This window comes from Asterias rubens, chromosome 1, assembly GCF_902459465.1.
Source record: "Asterias rubens chromosome 1, eAstRub1.3, whole genome shotgun sequence".
NCBI lineage: Eukaryota > Metazoa > Echinodermata > Asteroidea > Forcipulatida > Asteriidae > Asterias > Asterias rubens.
In genome coordinates, this window is record NC_047062.1 from 2242681 (window position 1) to 2261945 (window position 19265).

General features: G+C 39.3%; 2 protein-coding genes across 3 annotated transcripts in view; both read left to right on the forward strand.

Annotated features, from left to right (window-relative positions):
* The first annotated feature begins 563 nt into the window (after positions 1-563).
* LOC117293183 lies at positions 564-7531 on the forward strand. The gene is made up of 4 exons (XM_033775406.1): positions 564-801; positions 2753-3088; positions 4880-7038; positions 7268-7531. The coding sequence occupies exons 1-4, from the start codon at positions 564-566 to the stop codon at positions 7529-7531; spliced, it is 2997 nt and encodes a 998-aa protein (XP_033631297.1).
* An 8006-nt stretch (positions 7532-15537) lies between these two features.
* Positions 15538-19265, forward strand: part of LOC117288795 (E3 ubiquitin-protein ligase UBR2-like) — a 51470-nt gene continuing 47742 nt past the window's right edge. For both annotated transcript variants that reach the window (XM_033769639.1, XM_033769643.1), the window contains exons 1-2: positions 15538-15640; positions 17976-18241. In XM_033769639.1, the coding sequence (XP_033625530.1) occupies positions 15548-15640; positions 17976-18241 (359 nt within the window). In that variant the 5' untranslated portion in view covers positions 15538-15547. The remainder of the gene's footprint in view (positions 15641-17975; positions 18242-19265) is intronic.

Consider the following 19265-nt stretch of genomic DNA (forward strand, 5'->3'; position numbering starts at 1 on the left):
GAAACGTGTCATGGCTTGGGGTGGAAAATCGCTGTTTCAGGCATGGTGGATTCAACCTTTACATCGAATGCATAACAGGTATTTTTCTTATCACCTTTTAGTGGTTTTTCTTGTAGTTATAATTAGCCCTAGAACTGTTTTCAAGGTTTTTAATGTGTCAACGTTTTCACTGTGTGACGCAAGCACTATATTTACCCTTTTGTGATCTATTAAAGATTAATTGAATTTAATTGAATTGAACTGAGTTGAGAAGCAAAACTAATTATTACCTCTCTTGTTCTCGATTGCACTAACCTACGAAATGTAATTTCTCCACAAAGATACTGTGGTGATGACGTTACATAAATTGGGTTAATATGGCAACATTGTTTTATAATAGATGTTAAATGTTGCGTTTTCTCCACAATGCAGAAACCGTTCGACTGTCAGGAGGCTGTAATGCTCGGGAGGGAAGGGTGGAGGTGAGCTTTGGTGCCGCCGGATGGGCAAGACTAAAACATCCATGCTCCGGATTTATCTCAATAGCCGGGGCTGATTTGGTTTGTAAACATCTGGGATATCCTATGGCTATAGGGACTGGAAACTCGTGTAAGATCAACGAGCCAGACGATGAGCTCCCTGACGTGAAGACAAGTCACGATTGTTACTTGTCTTACTACAGTACGCTTCTTGAGTATCTTCAAAGTACCGTGTTACGTTGCGAGAATCCGGTCGATAGGTATGACCCCGAGAGCCAACGGAACCGGGAGTGGGAAACTGAAAGTCCCAGTGACAGTGCTTGGGAATTAGCCTGTGCTTACGGTAGGTCTGTACATAATTAAATTGTCTAAAGAGACAGCCAAGTCGTGGTGCGTCTAACTTAATTTTGCTCCTCACCTGGGCCGAAATTGAGTATTGGTGTAGTTCAGAAAGATCTACGCTTCAGTAATTATTTTTCCATTTCTTGCTTGTCTTAGCACATCCGTGAAAATTCGATTCATATTATAGAGCGCCACCAAGCGTTCGCCTCGGAGCAGTCCCTCTTTTACACGGTGGATCGTAGAGAACAACTTAAAATTTCCCGTAATTTGGAAAGTTCAACTAAAAGTTAAACAAACTTGTGTTAAAGACACTGAACACTATCTGTCAAACTCCAGTCTTCTCACTTGGCGTATCTCCACAAATGCATAAAATAACAAACCTGTGAAAATTTGAGCTTGATTGGTCGTCGGAGTTGCCAGATAACTATGAAAGAAAAAACACCCTTATCAAACGAAGTTGTGTGCTTTCAGATGCTTGTTTTTGAGACCTCAAATTCTGAACTTGAGGTCTCGAAATCAGATTCGTGAAAATTTACTTCTTTCTCGAAATTTCGTTACTTCAGAGGGAGCCGTTTCTCACAATGTTTTTTTTACTCTCAACAGCTCTCCATTACTTGTAACCAAGTAAGTTTTTATGCTAAACATTATTTTGAGGAATTACCAATAGTGTCCACTGTCCACAAAACACAATGTCCACAGATTAGCATTTAAGGCAGTGGACACTGTTGGTAATTAATCAAAATAAATATTAGCATAAAACCTTACTTGGTAACGAGTAATGGGGAGAGTTATAAAAAAATTATGAGAAACGGCTACCTCTGAAGTGACGTAGTTTTCGAGAAAGAAGTAATTTTCCACGAATTTTATTTCGAGACCTCAGAATTAGATTTGGAGGTCTCGAAATCAAGCATCTGAAAGCACACAACTTCGTGTGACAAGGGTGGTTTTTTCATAGTTGTCTCGCAACTTCGAAGACGAAGTGAGCTCAAATTTTCACAGGTTTGTTAATTTATACATATGTTGAGATACACATGGAGTGCGTTTTGGCGGCGGTAACCAAAAACTGTTTCGGTTGTTGGTCGTTGGTTCTGCTGTTCAGACTGAACGATAACCGAATTGTGAGCTCGGTTGGTTATGACGTCAGAAACAATTATTGGTTACAGCCTCCAAAACACCCAAGTGAGAAGACTGGGCCCAGTTTCATGGCTCTGTTTACCGAAAGCACAGAATCGGCGCTTACGGAAGCAGGGAATTATGTGCTAAATGCAAGCGTATGTCACGGGTAAGCGGCGAATTTTGGCTTCTGCGCGTGCGTACTCCACGTTACTAGGCATTCTACGCTTACAAGGCTAGCGCACAGAAATTCGGCGCTTGCACGTAAGCGGGGAATCGTGATCGTAAGCGCAGAATTCGGCGGTAACATTTTAAGAGCCATAAAATTGGGCCCGGGTCTTTGACAATTACCGATAGTGTCCAGTGTATTTAAACTCACACAGTTTTAAAATAATGACGTTTTTTTTTTAGAAAGCTTCCCTGAAAAATTTACTTGCTGAGGTGCTGTAGTATTATTTTGAGAAATGATTAAAAAAAGTGAAGAACTAAGTAGTTTTCTCTCCTTAGTAACGTTACTTAAATGCTTGGTTACCATAACTACGAAAATCCTTTAAATGGTCAACGTATTTTTCTACCCGACACAAAGTCATCTTTAGTAAAATATTGAAAAACATTTTCGGTGCAGTTCCAAACACAATTTTTGTATCAGAATGTTATGCCTTTGTTCAGCTATTGTCTCTGATTATTTGTGTTCTTGCCCGGTAATACATTTATTTCTGTATTTGTTTCTTTTCTATTCATTTCTCATTATCGTATATCAAAGATACGTGGCTAACTGTCCTGAAACTTGAATATATACTAAATATTGATCTTTTAATTTGCATATATTTTAATTTTAGAAGATGAAGTCATTGCTACCAACGTGGCCTTTAATGATGTGTTTGACATTCGTCTGATCAACGGCTCTTCGGATTTGGTTGGTATCTTGGAATTGAGACACAACGAGTCGAGCTGGGCACCAGCCTGCTTTTATGATAAAAGTAGCGTGAGAGTTATACCGCAAAACGTCTGCCATGATCTTGGTCACAATTGCGCTTATAAATGGCAACTAGTTCAACCGAAGGAAAGCCAGGGTCTTGAGTATGTCTTCCATGAAGGAACTAATGGATGGCTCGGGGTGGAGAATCGCTGTCTCAGGCATGGTGGATCTAACCTTCACATCGAATGCAGTATAGGTAAGAAACAAGTAACGGATTTTGTTTTCGTACTTCTGTATAAGTTAAGTTATGCTTTCACATTTCCCGCTACACTCAAGACTTGGTCTAATAAGATTGAGACTGGCGCCTCGACGAATTTTCACAGACTGAATGTGTCACGAGAATATACAATTTACACTGGTTTGTTTATTACTCAAATTAAACTCTCTTTAAAGCCATTGGACACTTTCGGAACATAAAAAAAAAATCACAGATTTACAAATAACTTACAGGGTTTACAGAGGGTAACACTTTCGGAACAGAAGGTAATGGTGAAAGACTTCTCTTGAAATATTATTCCATGAAATGCTTTACTTTTTGATAACACATTCAAACAATATCAATTCTCGATATCGAGAACTAAGGATTTATTTTAAACACATGTCATGACACGGCGAAACGTGCGGAAACAAGGGTGGGTTTTCCCGTTATTTTCTCCCGACTCCGATGACCAATTGAGCCTAAATTTTCACAGGTTTGTTATTTTAAATAAGTTGTGATACACGAAGTGTGGGCCTTGGAAAATACTGTTTTTTTGAAAGTGTACAATGGCTTTAATGTAAAAGAGTGAAAACCACTCGTTTTGTCCTCCATACCACTCTTGCAAAGAGCCATGGATGACAACTCTGTTAAGAGTGAAAGACAGGTATTTTCAACTCAATTTAGAGTAAAGTTCCTTCAAATTTCACTAAAAAAAGTGACACAGATTGACATTAACCTCTCAAAAGAGCGAAAATGACACCACTCGGACAAGAGAGTGAAATTTTCACTCTTTTACATTCAGAAAGTATAATTAGCATAAAAACTTTCTTGATATTGGGCAACGGAGAGCTGTTGTTAGTATAATTTTAATGCCGACATAGCTCCCTCTTTAAAGCCATTGGCCACCTTTAGTAAATAGTATTTTCCAAAGGCCCACACTTCGTGCATCACAATTATAAATAAAATAACAAACCTGTGAAAACTTAGGCTCAATCGGTCATCGGAGTCGGGAGAAAATAACGGGAAAACCCACCCTTGTTTACGCACGTTTCAACGTGTCATTACATGTGTTTAAAATAAATCCGTAATTCTCGATATCGAGAATTGATAATTGTTTTAATGTTTTCTCAAAAAGTAAAGCATTTCATGGAATAATATTTCAAGAGAAGTCGTTCACCATTACCTTCTGTTAACCTTGTAGGTTATTTGTAAATCTGTGAACATTTTGCTTGTTCTGTTCCGAAAGTGTCCAATGGCTTTAAGTAACGTATTACATGTGATTAAAACGAGTATTTTAGGAGGTAATTTCTAACTGAAATATTTGAACCCTAAGAAAGACTTCAGACCTGAAGCATTTTACAGGCATTTGAAAAAAAACAAATTTGTGCAACAAGGATGTTTTTTTCATTCTTTCATTATTTTCTTGCAACTGCGATGACCAATTGAGCCTAAATTTTCACACAGACCTTTAAAGCAATGAGGAAACTTGTCTTTAAATCATAAAACGTCTTTTGAAACAATGTAATCATATCTTAATATTAGAACCTTGAACTAAATGAACGTTTTTCTTATAGACATGACAAGCGCACGGTTTCTTTCGAAACATTCTTTTCAAGCACATTGTTATTTTTGCCATGGAATCTCATTTTACCCGGTGAATATTGTTAAACATACCTTTTTAACACCTCAACCTTGTTGTGACACGCTGGGTAAAAACTTATTGGAAACAGTTTTTACATTTTTTAGTTTTCTGGGTGTTTTTTTTTTTTTTTTTTTTTTTTTTTGCAGATATAACACTGAATAATGTAACAGTACACATCCTACCGGATCAGACTTGCCAAGGTCGTTGTGGTGACCTACCAACTCACAAACAATGCGGTTGTGATTTCATGTGCCACATCTTCAAGGATTGTTGCTTTGACATTGACATCTGCGTATTCCCAACAGCACCCGACTTCGAATCTCACCCGTTTCCGAACTTGGTGACTTTATTGCACAGCTCAGAATACTACGAGTGTTTATCGGTGGATTCTCAATTCGGTAGCTATGAGTTGGTGAGTATCTGTCCTGATAGCTGGTCCAATGACACGGTGAGGAACCAATGCGAATCTCCACCTTATTCACAACCAGTTCTGTATCTACCGCTGGATATACCCTTCAAGAACATCATGTGTGCCTACTGTCATGGGGTCGAACAGTTCTCAAAGATATCACAAAAACAAGACCAGGGTTTCAACGCTACCGGTACTATTAAGTATGAAGTCATGTTAATTCCTTTAGGGAGTCAAGGAACCCGACCGTGTGTCAATGACGTCATTAATACATGTCTTAATGAAACACACGACCTGCAACAATCATGTCAAGGCTATAAAGCACAGTATTTACAATATAAAAACCCACATTGCGCACTGTGTAAAGGTGTCGACTTAGACAGTATTAGTCTGTGCCAAACGACGCAAGAGGACCGGATCTTTCTAGTAGAAACAGACGGAATAGATCAAGAACCTGAAAATCCGATCCTTATTAGCAAAACTCTGCTCGATGGAGTGCCTGATGACTTTGCATTTGAATACCACTCCATAACCGTATATGTTGAGAAAACATGTTGGCAAGTGCAATCCGTTTTAAAAGTTACAAAACATGAGAGCGAGAATGATTTTTCTGGTCTGGATTCCATAAAGTGCCTTATTTATGCAGTCGCTTATTCAAATCTGAACCTAGCTCTGCACTTTTCGTCTCCCCTGCGGTCGTTACTAGATTCAGAACCTCAAGTGGAGAGGTCAGAGGTCACGGTTTCCATTTCAAGCCCGACGCTTTCAGAGATAGGCGACTTTGCCGGAACGCTAGATAAGGTTTTACGCGTTAATGGTGACGTCACACAAACCGACTGGGGATTCCAATGTGGCCTCGCAAAGGTATCACTGATCCATGAATGTTCAAAACAACCAACCAATGATACCACGAGCAACACCAAGAATGAATGTATTGATACCGAAGAAGGAGCCTCGATATCAATGAATGTGAGTGGAGAGCTATTTGTCTACGTCATTGATGACGACACACTCTTATCCCCTGTTAACATTACCACGACTATAGCATACGATGTACACACCGAAACTGTTGGCAAAAAAAAGTTCATCCGGTTTTGTGGAGAGCGAAATTATAGTTTAACTTGCAAAACCTTGACAGATTTTAAGAATATGTATCGGTACTCTACATATTATATCGAGAGGCCAGAAACAAACGCCACATTACCCAATGGGGAGACGATAGTTTGTTTTTCAAAGGCCCAGTTGGATCTTTTCTCCAGTCCCGAGCAGATTGTGAACCTCGTGTGTTTCAGTCTCTCCTTAGCCGGGCTCACAGCTACCTTGATCACCTATGCTGTATTCTCTGTTCTGAGAAACGCCCAAGGCTTGGCTGTCATGAGTCTGTCTTTTGCCATCTTGATTGCCCAATTATCCTCAATTCTTTCCCAGGTTGTTGCCAACCTTTCGATTCGAGGTCTTTGTACGGCTGTTGCTCTCATAACGCATTATTTCTGGTTGTCGGCATTTGCGTGGATGGCGGCCATATCGTGGGATTTTATGCGCACTTTCTCAAGCATGTCGTCAGCCAAGACGACCAGCCTCCGGAAGTTCCGTCGCCTGTCTTTGGTTGCCTGGTGCTCACCGCTGCTGGTGATCATTCCTCATCTTATCTTGCATTTCTGCGAGTGCACTGGGCTTAATTTCAGCTACGGCAGTGAGGTTTCCTGCTGGATTGCAAGCAGGGAGGCGATCTTCATCATGTTCTGTGTACCAGTCATACTCTGTGTCTGCTTCAATGTAGTTTGTTTTGGCTGGACCGTCAGGTGTATCCGCTCGTCAAAGAGGGCCTCCTACATGGTCAAGAAACAAACTTCAAGCATCAAAGAAGCTTGGATGGAGCTTGCGATTTATGTCAAGGTAAGTGTATACAGAATTGTACACGCAGGTGCTGCACACTGCGCCTTCAACTTTAGGGTGCTACAGCATTCCGTTAATTTTTCCTTTAAAGTATTCATCATGGTAAACGACACGATTACGAAAACGAATTAACTGCGTGAACTTTTCAGAAATCGAAACGCTCATTCTGAATTAGCTGTGTCCTTTGTGGAATAAACTTCACTACATTCTAATTTTACTTTCATTCTAGATTTCAAGCTTGATGGGGTTTTCCTGGATCATTGGTTTCGTCGCCATGGCTACCAATGTCGTCATCTTTTGGTACCTCTTTGCGATCATTAGTTCTCTCCAGGGTGTCTTCATCTTCTGTTCGTTCGCATTTACTGGCCGAGTGAGGGCGCTGTGGCTTGCGAAGCTACGCAATCGTTCTCACAAAGAGTTACCCTCCTCCACCAGATCGAGCCAGAGGCCCTCTATTGACAGCCGAGTAAAGACCACAGAAACAAAGATTTAGAAACTATCATGATTTGTGACCTAATTGAGAATGGAATACCAATCTGGACGAAATGTGCATGACGGAGAGGATGACAAAATGTGTTTAAAATGTTAAAATTAAACATAGGGCTTTTTCTAAGCTTTGCCTGGAGCGAGCTCCATCTCCGGCTCCGAGGTCCAGTTATGTTGGAACGTCAGTGCAAAAAGTACACTGCAAAGTCAATCATATATTATACTGTTCGCTTTGCCTTCCGGTTCAAAAGTTCGCAAGCCGAAATTAATAGACGTTGTTTTTCAATATGTCTCATCAACAGAGGGCGCACTAACTAAGCCTTCTACAGAGAGATGCACAGGGAGCTATCATAGGGTGCGTTTCGATTAGCTTCCCTGGGTCGACCCCGGTCTGCCCCGGTACGTTTGAATAGCTTTGACGTCATTCCAGGGTCAGCCCCCAGTGCCCTGCTTATGGAGTGGGCCACTTGGGGTGACCCGAGGTGCACGACGTCACCACGAGAGGGCGGGTGTGATCGTTCGATTAGCTCATTGCAGGGGCTCACCCGAGTGAGCACCGCAGGGTCGACCAGGGAGCTAATCGAACGCATAAACTGCTCTTAAACGCGCCAAGGGTTGTTGGATCTCTGAAGTATAAGCTTCCGTTGTTTCAATCGTACCATTCTAAGCAGTTACACACTGTTGTGTAAAATAAAGCAGAGGGTTGAATAGATGTTGGATTTGCATCGGGGCTAGGAATGTTAGTTTCGGTTGTACTCTTACACTGATACTCTGATATATTCCTGAGTTCTGTGGAAACAAAATCACATGCATATTACTCAGGTGGCCTCGAACCCGCGACCTTTGCAAATCTGGAGCAGTATCTTACAAACCAGACACCTGAGATTACCCAGATAGCTACAGAGGCAGTCCGAATCCTATATTTTAGCAGCAGGTATCTCACCTTTTTCTAACACAAAACACAATGTCCACACAGACTTCCATTAAACTTACACAGTTTGATAATGATAATACAAAGCTTCCCTTAAAATATTAGTTGCTGAGGTGCTGCAGTTTTTGAGAAAATAAGTAAAACAATGTCATGAAACATAATACGTTTTTAAACGCTAAAACAATTTTTGTCTCATGATCAGTGAGACGAAAATTATTTTCATGACATTGTTTTACTCATTTCTCAAAACCCGCAGCTCCTCAGCAACTAATATTTGCAGGGAAGCTTTATACTATCATTATCTTCAATTGTGTAAGTTTAGTGTAAATCTGTAGACATTGTGTCTTTCGTTCTACAACAAGCACATGTACATAGACCCTTTAACACCGAGTTTTCGAAAAAATAGTAGTCTGTGGTTATACAAGCCAAGTTTTGACTTATGTATCACCGCCTCATCTAACATTGATATCAAAAGTGGGTAACTGCTTTGTTGAAACACAATAATTTTTAGGCAAATTTGTTTCGCTAACATCCTCAACAAGTTTATTCATGAAGAACGAGTATAGTTCTATAAAGTTGTGAATAATATTACATGAATACTTATTTAAAGTCACCTGAAAATATTGAAGAAAAAAAATTAAAAACATTAGAGTACATGTTTCTGAATAATAAAATAATTTTTTTTAGTAATTGTTTTTAACGATTTATATGTTTAAAAATAATAAAAATTGTGTGGGGGTGACTCCGCCTATCCCTTTTGTGACGTCAATCGAGGCAGACTTTGCCTCGATCGAACATCGAACACACGGACGTGCAAGTACATTCAAGTCATAGTCGTGAGTTTGTACGTTTTTCTTGCGTTTTCCCGGCAATGTCGACCAGGTGTCGTGCTGGATGCAGCAAAAACAACTAAAGATGGGGTCAGCGCTTTGCAGCAAACACTTCGAGCCGTCGTGCTTCGAAAATCTGGAATACACTACACAATCATTTTGACATGAAGGGAAAAGTTCTTTTCTAAAACATGACGCCATCCCAACAATTTTTCCAGCTCGTGGGGAAGTCGAAGAAGGTACCTGAAAGACGTAACGAACCCAAAGGAGCATTTGCCTAACGTGACAAAATCAGGTATTGTTTCAACTTTGAGCGTCACTATCTCGTGTTGGCACTGCATGCGATTAATCGCGCCTCGATTGACGTCACGAACAGCGCCCTCTCGGGTTGGGCTTATTTTCAAAAAAGATTTTGTAAATAACATGGAAACTATTTTTTTTTAACTTTAGTTAATTGTTTATTCATATTCGACTCATCAAAACACATATTTTAGTGACAAAAGTTTTATTTTGACAAAATACAACTTCCAGGTGACTTTAAGAGCCGTCGCTGTGGTGTGAGGTCCGCTGTGGCAAGAGAATCTGCCCCCCCCCCTATATTATGGCAAGCAACATGTATGTACTAAGCAGTTCTTATAGCGCCCTTTTTTAAATTATCTTCCTCTAGCCTATGTTGATTTTCCAAAATGGGGGCAGAATCCCATGTGGGCGGGTTTCCCTGCCGGCCTTATCTCGAGGTTGGCTGATGTGTACTAGCTATAAGAAGGTTCAATTCGTGGTTATGGTTATATTTACAGTTATAGGTGTATACCAAGCTTTTAATAGTGTGTTAGATTAGTAACGTTTGTACAAGTTATGTTATGCAATGTAATGTAATGTAATGTAATGTAATGTAATGTTATGTAATGTAATGTAAAGTAATGTAATGTAATGTTAAGAACTGAATAACTTTAGAGGGCATTCCTCTCTGTGATGTGTATATAGAGCTATAATAACAGTAATCATAGCTGTCGGTATTATATAGCACTTTAAGTACCCAAAGGGCGTTTCAAAGCGCTTAAACATACGCAAGGTAGGCTATGGGACTAAGTTTGAATTATGAGATCTACTCTTTTAACGTAGCACCATGTAATGGTTTTGCAATATGCTGCCAATCCAGCCAGGAACAACGAGACGAACCCCTTCTCTTTTGCGTTTACACAACACACAGGACCTGTCACACCTTTACGTTTTAGTGAGCGTATGCCGACGTACGAAGATTCTCTAAAACGTGTGCATACGCTGAACTTTTGATGGATATTTCAATTTTGAGCGTATACAAAGCATATTCGTAACGAGTTGGACGTACATGCATACGGTGTTAGTAACTCACATAGATCGTTTCCATAACGAATGTTAAGCGTGTTAAGTAGGATTTGTTTAGCGTGTTGCCGGCTTTCACACTGTCCTACGATAGTGTAACTATACTGCAAAGCACGCGGCAGCGTATTGCCGAAGATCACATGTAGTATAGCCTACGAAAGAGGGTGCCTCTCGACGATTGAAATAATAACTGCACTTGACATCGTAGTATCATCCTGCGAACCCAATTACCGATTCACATAATCGCTGCCATTACGCCATTATACCAGGGCGGATCCAGAATGAAAGACCGCGCGCCATCCCAAGTAGTGTAGGCAGAATATTATTTTTGTCTGTACTACGAAATTGTCACTGTCGTAGTGCTTTGAATGGGAAAGTTGTTTCTTCAAGGCATGAGCAGGGCAAAATTTCATGGCTCTGCTTTACCGTGAGCAAAGAACTTGGCGCTTAAGAGGCTTGCCCATTTCACACAAACTTTCTAAACCATGGTCGTTTAGCGTGAAATCACACTCCCGTCATATAATCACAAATTTTTGTCGTGTGAATTAATGAATCCTTGCGATGAAACCAAAAATCGCAACCCTGTTTAGAATCGCCGAGTGAATCGACACGTACCCGCGTTTACACTTGATCCTCCTACAAAGAACCAAGGAGGACCAGATCCCGAAAGCGAGATCAAGCATTTTTGTGCTGCGTTCACACTTGAGTATGATCTCACATTGATCTCGCATAGTTCAACGGAAGTTCACCTCATCTGACGGAAAAGGTTACTGTGCGAGGTCATTGATTGTGCGCGCATGTTCCCTGAAATAACCAGAACTCGACGAAAATTCAGAAACCAAACTGTCCAAACTTACAATAACATCCCTATGTTATAACTGTATAAAAACTACATTGAAAAATAATTTGTTTGAATGCTAACAAGTATATGCCTACGTTAACTGATGAACAAAAAACGGTCGGTACTGAAAATAAAATTCTGGAGGACGCAAAGCATGTGAGTTATGCAATCGCTGTGATGTTGGTTACCAGCAAAGATTTTAGAGCGGCGAAGGCGCAAAACGGGGTACTGAAGCTTTGTCTATTGGGTGCGTTCGTTTAGCTTCCCTGGGTCGACCCCGGTGTGTTGGCGGTTTTTTTTTCCAGGACGAACGTGGGAAATTATCTGCACACGTTCGTCCTGGAAAAAGAAAACGCCACACACCGGGGTCGACCCGGGGAAGCTAATCGAACGCACCCTATATAGTTTAACGTGAAATACGCATGGGCGCCATTTCAGCAAGTGAATGTTTTGTTTCCCATTGATTGGAATGGACATTGTCTGCATCTGCACTGATCTATTGTTGTATCAAAAGAGTTACTTGCCGAAATGGCGTCCAGTGGGATTTCACATTTCAGCCAGAGTTCCGCATCTTATGAGGCAACTTTTACAAGCAACTTGGAGGCAACCAACTGCAGCGCATGCTACAGGAACACTTTGGTAGCACATGAGTCATTTTTCAATCAATGGCTAACGAACCCAAATAATAATATGTGAACATTCAAATGTGAATGGCTTTTCTACTTTGAGATTGCCTGGAACTGGTTGCCTGTAAATTGCCTCGTGTGACCTGGCCTTAAAAGCTCTTTTCTATAAGCCTCGGCTTACTCTAACAGCCTCATACTCTCGCTCATCTCTTGTGCATAGTTATTTCATATTCATTTATTTATTATGCTTTAACAATAAAAAAAATTTGTATACTTTTATTGCGCTTTTGATTTTGTTACCTTTTTTTGATTTGATAAATTCTTATTATGATGTGAACTATTTTCCAAAAAGAGTACGGAATAAACGCCATAATAAAGTTGAAGGTGAAGTAGTTTGCAATCACCGCAGCAACGTTTCTTTTTATAAAAATCTTCTTCTTTTTTTCGTTGATCTCCACGCACAGGGAAACTGGACAGTACTACCATTGAACAGACATGCCGCAACGAACCGTCCAATGTCAATAAGGAACCGTCAAAAACAATGCTACCGGAAACCAAACAGTTACTGATAGAGTTTTATCGACCTTTTAATGTAGAACTTGCAATGATGCTGGTGGGAATATAGTGCTTTGTGATCTTCAGCATTAAATATGATCTTTAGCAATATTTATGTATGATCTTGTCACTATCCTACCTCGTTTGTGCTTTTATTTTAGAGTACGCTGCATCCATAGCAGTGCAATGATCTGGAAAGGGTGCAAAAGCGCACCTGTAAAATTATTCTGTGAGAAAGTGTAGATTCGTAGATAGAATGTACGAGCCGAAAGCGAGTACATTGTACTCACGAATCTACACTTTAGGGTCTATTCTTTACGAATCTAATTACGAATCTACACTTTAGGGTCTATGCTTTACGAATCTACTTACGAATCTACACTTTAGGGTCTATTCTCAAGTGCAGGTTCGTTAATAATTATTGTTCAACATTGAAATACTGCAGTGCCGGACGGTCGTAACTTGTGCCAATCTTTTGTCAAAACTCTCCCTTCTTCAAATCGTTAAATAAGAATATCTGGATTGAAAACAATCATGAATTAAGAGGTGCGTTTCTACAAATCCATAAAAAATGTAACATACAATTTTCCCGTTGTAGATAGTTATAATTTGTTATAGTTGTTGTAGTGCATTGTGTGAAGCGTTTTAAATTCCTTAAATTATTTTATTTCAATCATCAACTAAGTACTTAACCCACAAGTGACAAATGAACTAGTCTTCTTTTTGGGTGCGTTTGATTGGTCAAAAGTGTACACGTTACAAAGTTACATATTCATAAGTGAATACATTTACATACCAGGCTACTGCGACCATCGTCAAGTCCCTGTGTCCCCGCATGCGGAACAGGTTTTGGAATGCAGAGCAACACAAAACAGTAGTTTTCTGGGGATGGCACGGGATTGGGACTTGAGTCGAGTCTACACTGGACACGGCCACTGACCTCTAGAGATCAGTGGACACGGCCCGCACGTCACATGAACTGCAATATCTCAACAGAGGGCGCAAGTCACAATAAAGCGCACATCCTGTCTCCACAGACATTAGATCCCAAAAAGGGTAATTTAAATGCTCACATGCAGTTAAAAAAAATGGACACATTAAAAACATAAAGAACCTTCTCTTATGTCTGTGATCCTGACAGTCTGATTCGTATGACTCGATGCACCGTGCAAGCCCAACACTGAATTGGGCCCAGCACCGAATTTCTCCTCGGCACCGAATTAAATTCGCAAACGACCGTCACTTCAAGTCGACACGCATCAGGGATACAACATAACACAAAGACGGTTCTTGCAATATGTCTAGGTGTAACAAAGGTTGGGTCACCTTTAAGTTATGAAATTTTAATATTTTTCTTCGTATATCTGTTCGATACATCCCTGATCATACCTCCTGAGCAGAACAAATAATCAGAGAGCACTAATTATTAGATCAGCCCAATTAATTAAAGATTGTCTCAATTTAGTAGCACGAGTACAGCATCAATTACAAAGTGCTTGGAACAAAGTTTTAGTAAAGTTTGTGTCACCTTTAATGTATGAAATTTTAATATTTTTCTTCACATATCTGTCTGACAATCTTTAATTAGTTATGCTAAGCTAATTAGTGCACTATAATTTTTTTCCGCTCAGGAGATGTGGTCAGCGCGGGATGTATCAAACAGACTAACTTAAAGGTGACACAAATTTCGTCAAAGATGGGTATGTTACTATACGCGCACTTTGTACACTATGGGGGATTGTGAGTCGCTATACACGCGCTGATTTGAGACAATCTTTAATTAGTTGGGCTGAGCTAATAAGTGCACTATGAATATTTTTTTTTTCGCTCAGGTTGTCATGGATGTATTAAACATATATATGAAGACAAATATTAAAATTTCATCAGTTAAATGTGATACAAATTTCGTCAAAGTTAGGCATGTTGTACATTAGGGGGCCATGCATACACACGCTAATTTGAGACAATCTTTAATTAGTTAGGCTAAACTAATGAGTGCACTATGAATGTTTTCCCGCTAAGGATATATAGTCAAGGATGTGTCAAACAGATATATGAAGAAAAATATTATAATTTTATTATAAAAGGTGACACAAAATTAATTTCGTCAAAGTAAGGAATACGCTTGAACATTCTGGCTGTACACGCGCTAATTTGTAACAGCCTTTAATGGGCTGAGCTAAAATGAGTTGTCTTAGAATATTTTTCCGCCCAGGAGATATGGTCAGGGATGTTACAAACAAATAAATGCAGGAAAATATTAAAATTTCATATCTTAAATGTGACACAAATTTCGTCAAAGTTAGGTATGTTACCCGCACTTTGTACATTCTGGTTTTACACGCGCTAATTTTGGAGACAATCTTTATTAGTTGGGCTGCAGGGCTGAGCTAATTAGTGGTCTTCTAATCTTTTTCCGCCCAGGAGATATGGTCAGGGATGTAACAATCAGATATATTAAGAAAAATATTAAAGTTTCATAACTTAAAGTTGACACAAACTTCACAAAAGTTAGGTATGTTCCCCGCACGTTGTACATTGTGTGGCTATACACACGCTAGTTTGAGCCAATCTTTATGGTTAGCGGCTGAACTAATGAGTGCACTATGAATGTTTTTCCGCTCAGGAGATAAATAGTCAAGGATATGTCAAACAGATATACGAAGAAAAATAGTAATGTCATAACTTAAAGGTGACACAACCTTTGTCACACCTAGACATGTTCCAAGAACCGTCTTTGTGTTATGATGTATCCCTGATGGTGTCGACTTGCAGTGACGGTCGTTTACGGAATTTTTAAAATTCGGTGCTGAGAGAAAATTCGGTGCTCACTTTTAGCACTTGGTTGAAAAAAATACGTACGTAATAAAGAAAAAAGATGGCCGGCCATCAGGGCCAAGATGTAACTGTAACTGAAAGGAATAGAGCGACGATGGAAGGATTGCTCAATCAACCAATGATTCTGGCACAGGTAAATTACACTTAGTTAAGAAAGGAGTGCCAATGGAAACCATTGTGCTATTTTAAGAGCGTTTTGGTTTACCTTTGCCAAACGTTTGACATGAAATATTGGCCGTTTTTATCGATACGTTTCCGGACTCTTCTTTAAAAACAATTATAAGAAGACTAATTATTACCTAATTTGAAGTTGGTAAAATACAAGTGACGGACAAAATGTGAATTTTCGGAATTGTCTAACGATTTTTACGTTTCCATTTTTTAAGGGAATTGGATGTTCAACATATTACTATTTAGATTTCTACCTCCATGGATGAATGATTAGGGAAACAGTCATGGTTTTTGAATTGCATTGTAAATTTTGTACAAAAATGTTTTGAACTGAACAGTTCAAAAGAGTAAAGAGCCAAACAAAAAGGTAGAGGATAAATATAAAATAATCATAATATTAATTCTGTTTAATTATTATTGTTTGAAATACAAAAATAGTCCCTTTATTATATTTAACTTGGTCTTTTGGTGCCATATCCTGCTTCATGGTGTCAGGGGTTCTCAGTAGGATGGCAAGAAAATTGTTAATGTTCACAATCAAAAACTAAATGATTTTTTTAAAATCATCTATCCAATTCCAACCTTTTTACAATAAGGTTTATCGCGAATAGCAAAATATTAAGAGAGGGCGCTGTTGAACCCACACAAAGATATACACAGGCGTGCGTGACAACATGCATGACAACATACATCGCATAGCAAACTGCCCCATCTGCCTACCCACGACGCATTGCGGTTCTGAATCGCGATAAACCTTATGACACTTAAGCCGGTGTTGAAATCTTAAAAGTTTTGGTTTCACATTGCGAGATATAGTCCACCATTTACTGTGCTAATGCATGCACGACATTGGAGCGACGTCATATGTTTTCATTACTTTCATTGGTTGGTATTTTATTGAATATTCAGAAGCTAGTATGACATGCAAAATAAATTTTTAAAAATCTCATTCAATTAATAATTAACAAATTTAATTACATTTTTTTCCTAAGACATGGCTACTACACTAGATTAGAATCCGGAGATATCACAAGGCATGATAGTAAAACACCCCATCCCCCTTGAAGCACAAACACTTCATAATAATTTGTTTTCCCCCATTTCAGACCAGCAATGTTTGGTTTCAGGAGATAAGAAACCAATCTGTTATACAATGTACCTTTCTCTTTTACATTTTTCAGAATTTATTACAGTTCTGCAGTTAATAAAATATTTTTTTGTTCCCATTTTCAATTAAAATATTTTAATTTTGTCCCCATATTGTCATACCATAGAATCCCAAACAGCAACCACATCACGTGATCTATGAAACTCAATCTAGCAGATGATAATTTTGTGTTAAACTTTTGAGGTTTGATGATGTTTCTTAGACTCATTTGATTGTTGGCATAATAATGCACTAGTGATTTTATACAAAAAATTCATCATTTTATAAATGTCTCAGCATAACCTACGCCAAGAAACTTTTATCTCAGCATGATTAAGCCTGACAAAAATACAGACCGTGAGTAAACTGCAGAGCTTCTGCCACCAGTGGAGCTTGCACAGTCTCTTGGTTTAATAACAGGAATCAAAGTTGGGGGTCGAAAACATACATGTATGAGGGTCGATAATATATGACCCTACGATATCTGTTGCCCAGGTCTTGGCCTTTGTTATTGGTTTTGGTTTTCTATTTTGGCAAAGATTCATTTAGCATTTTTCCAGCAAAGTTAGTACATGTACATGAGTCATGACTAGTATAGCTAGATGTATTTTAAGCTGAGACCTTTTCGCAAACCCCATTGCACAAGTGCTTGCTGTTGAATGAGGTTCGTTCTGCTATCCTCTCCAAGTGGAGGCAATACGGAAAAGAACCTCATAGCACTATATTATAAAGAACATTTAATAGAGCGCCGGTATACGCTTCAGGAAGGCGCTCATGGCGCTTGAGGAGAGAAAGACAAATTAGGACTGAGGATTGTGTGAGTATGCTTGTTTGAACGGGTGAGATTTTAAGTTTGTGTTGAATGTTGTAATGGATGGAGATGATTTGACAGTCAGTGGGAGTTGGTTCCACACCCGGGCTGATACTACAGAAAATCACCTATTGCCCATAAGAGTGGAAGTTCTGGGCTGATGAAGCATAATGAGCTCATTAGAATGCATGTGGAGTAGCGGCCAGCCAGAGGCCAGTGGTTTTAGCAATGGGCGTTTAAGCTTGTTCAACAAAAAGCATGTGTGTGCCCCCCCCCCCTTCAACTCCACTAGTTATTATATAAACAGCTCATTTAACTCATCATTCTTTTTCCTTTTAGGAATGGCAAAAGTGCACCACTAAAGTTGAACTCAAGCAGGCCCTCTACGATTTCTGGAGAGAGAACGTGCCGTTGGCGTACACCTCGAACGAGCTCAGCGTACCAGAGGAAGACCAGCTTTGTCATGACAAACTTCTGGATCCTCTGGAGTGGTTCATCTGTAATGGAGATCCTAAGATAGTTATTCAACAGCTGAAGAAGACTGACAGTCCTCCGCAGCTATGTGGTCGAGTCTTCAAGATGGGAGAACCCACGTACTCCTGCAGGTCAGAACCCAGTATGACTATAAAGGGACACGTTGCCTTGAATTGGTCGAGTTGGTCTATAAAAAGTGTTTGAAACCTTTTGTTATAAAATGCATTGGTTAGGATATAATGATTAACACAAATATGCCTCAAAATTGGGTGGTTTTGTCAAAGTAGTATATAATGATCCACACAAATATGCCTAAAAATTTGGTGGTTTTCCTTTTATTTTGCGAACTAACACGGTTGGCCATTTTGTGGAGTCAAAAATGTTACTCCACAAAATGGCGTGTCGTGTTAGTAGATGACACATGTAACATGTACAAGGAAAACCGTGCAAATAGGAGACACTTCACTTCTGTATTTTCACAAATTGTTTGTGCACACTCGCCCACAGTGTTTTTGGGGGAAACTTTTTGAGTAATCGATTTCCTAAAATAATATCATTGCCAAAATAAAACAAGAGTAAAACCACAGTTAATTGTTATTATGTACACAAAATGTTGGTTACATATATCAGTATGTAAGTTTTAATAGTGTTAGTTTTGCATTAGGGATAAATCCCTCGGGTGGTATTCTAATTCCAGACCTTTGCATTGCTAGAGTATGTAGGTGTCTTGTCACTTGACCACCAAGCTACCCTGTAGCCCTGTGGCTAGAGGCAGTCCAAATCCTACTCTATGATTTGCTTCTCAAGATAAGTATTCAGAACATTTTGCTTTGCAAATTTGCTTGACCATTTTGGAGGTGTTGTGTTCTTATTCCACCAACACCAATGTGAGTTAATATGCAAGAATATCAATTTGTATTTATATGCAATTAGTATGCCTATTGCGTAAATAATATTACCTCCAGAGCTAAACCATGTAAACTCATTAATGTGTGTATAGCGCTGTTCACGTTCACGTATTTGCTCGCGTAACGTTAGAGGAACACGTTGCCTTGGATTGGACGAGTTGGTCTTTGAAAAGCATTTGTAAACATTTTTAATAAAATGCATCTGGGTAGAAAGATGTTGTAAGAGTAGAATACAATGATCCACACA

Coding starts and splice junctions, on each gene's coding strand:
- LOC117293183 (XM_033775406.1), top strand. CDS start 564: ATGGCTATAGGGACTGGAAACTCGTGTAAGATCAACGAGCCAGACGAT. Junction 802..2,752: donor GGAATTAGCCTGTGCTTACG/GTAGGTCTGTAC, acceptor TTTTAATTTTAG/AAGATGAAGTCATTGCTACC. Junction 3,089..4,879: donor TCACATCGAATGCAGTATAG/GTAAGAAACAAG, acceptor TTTTTTTTGCAG/ATATAACACTGAATAATGTA.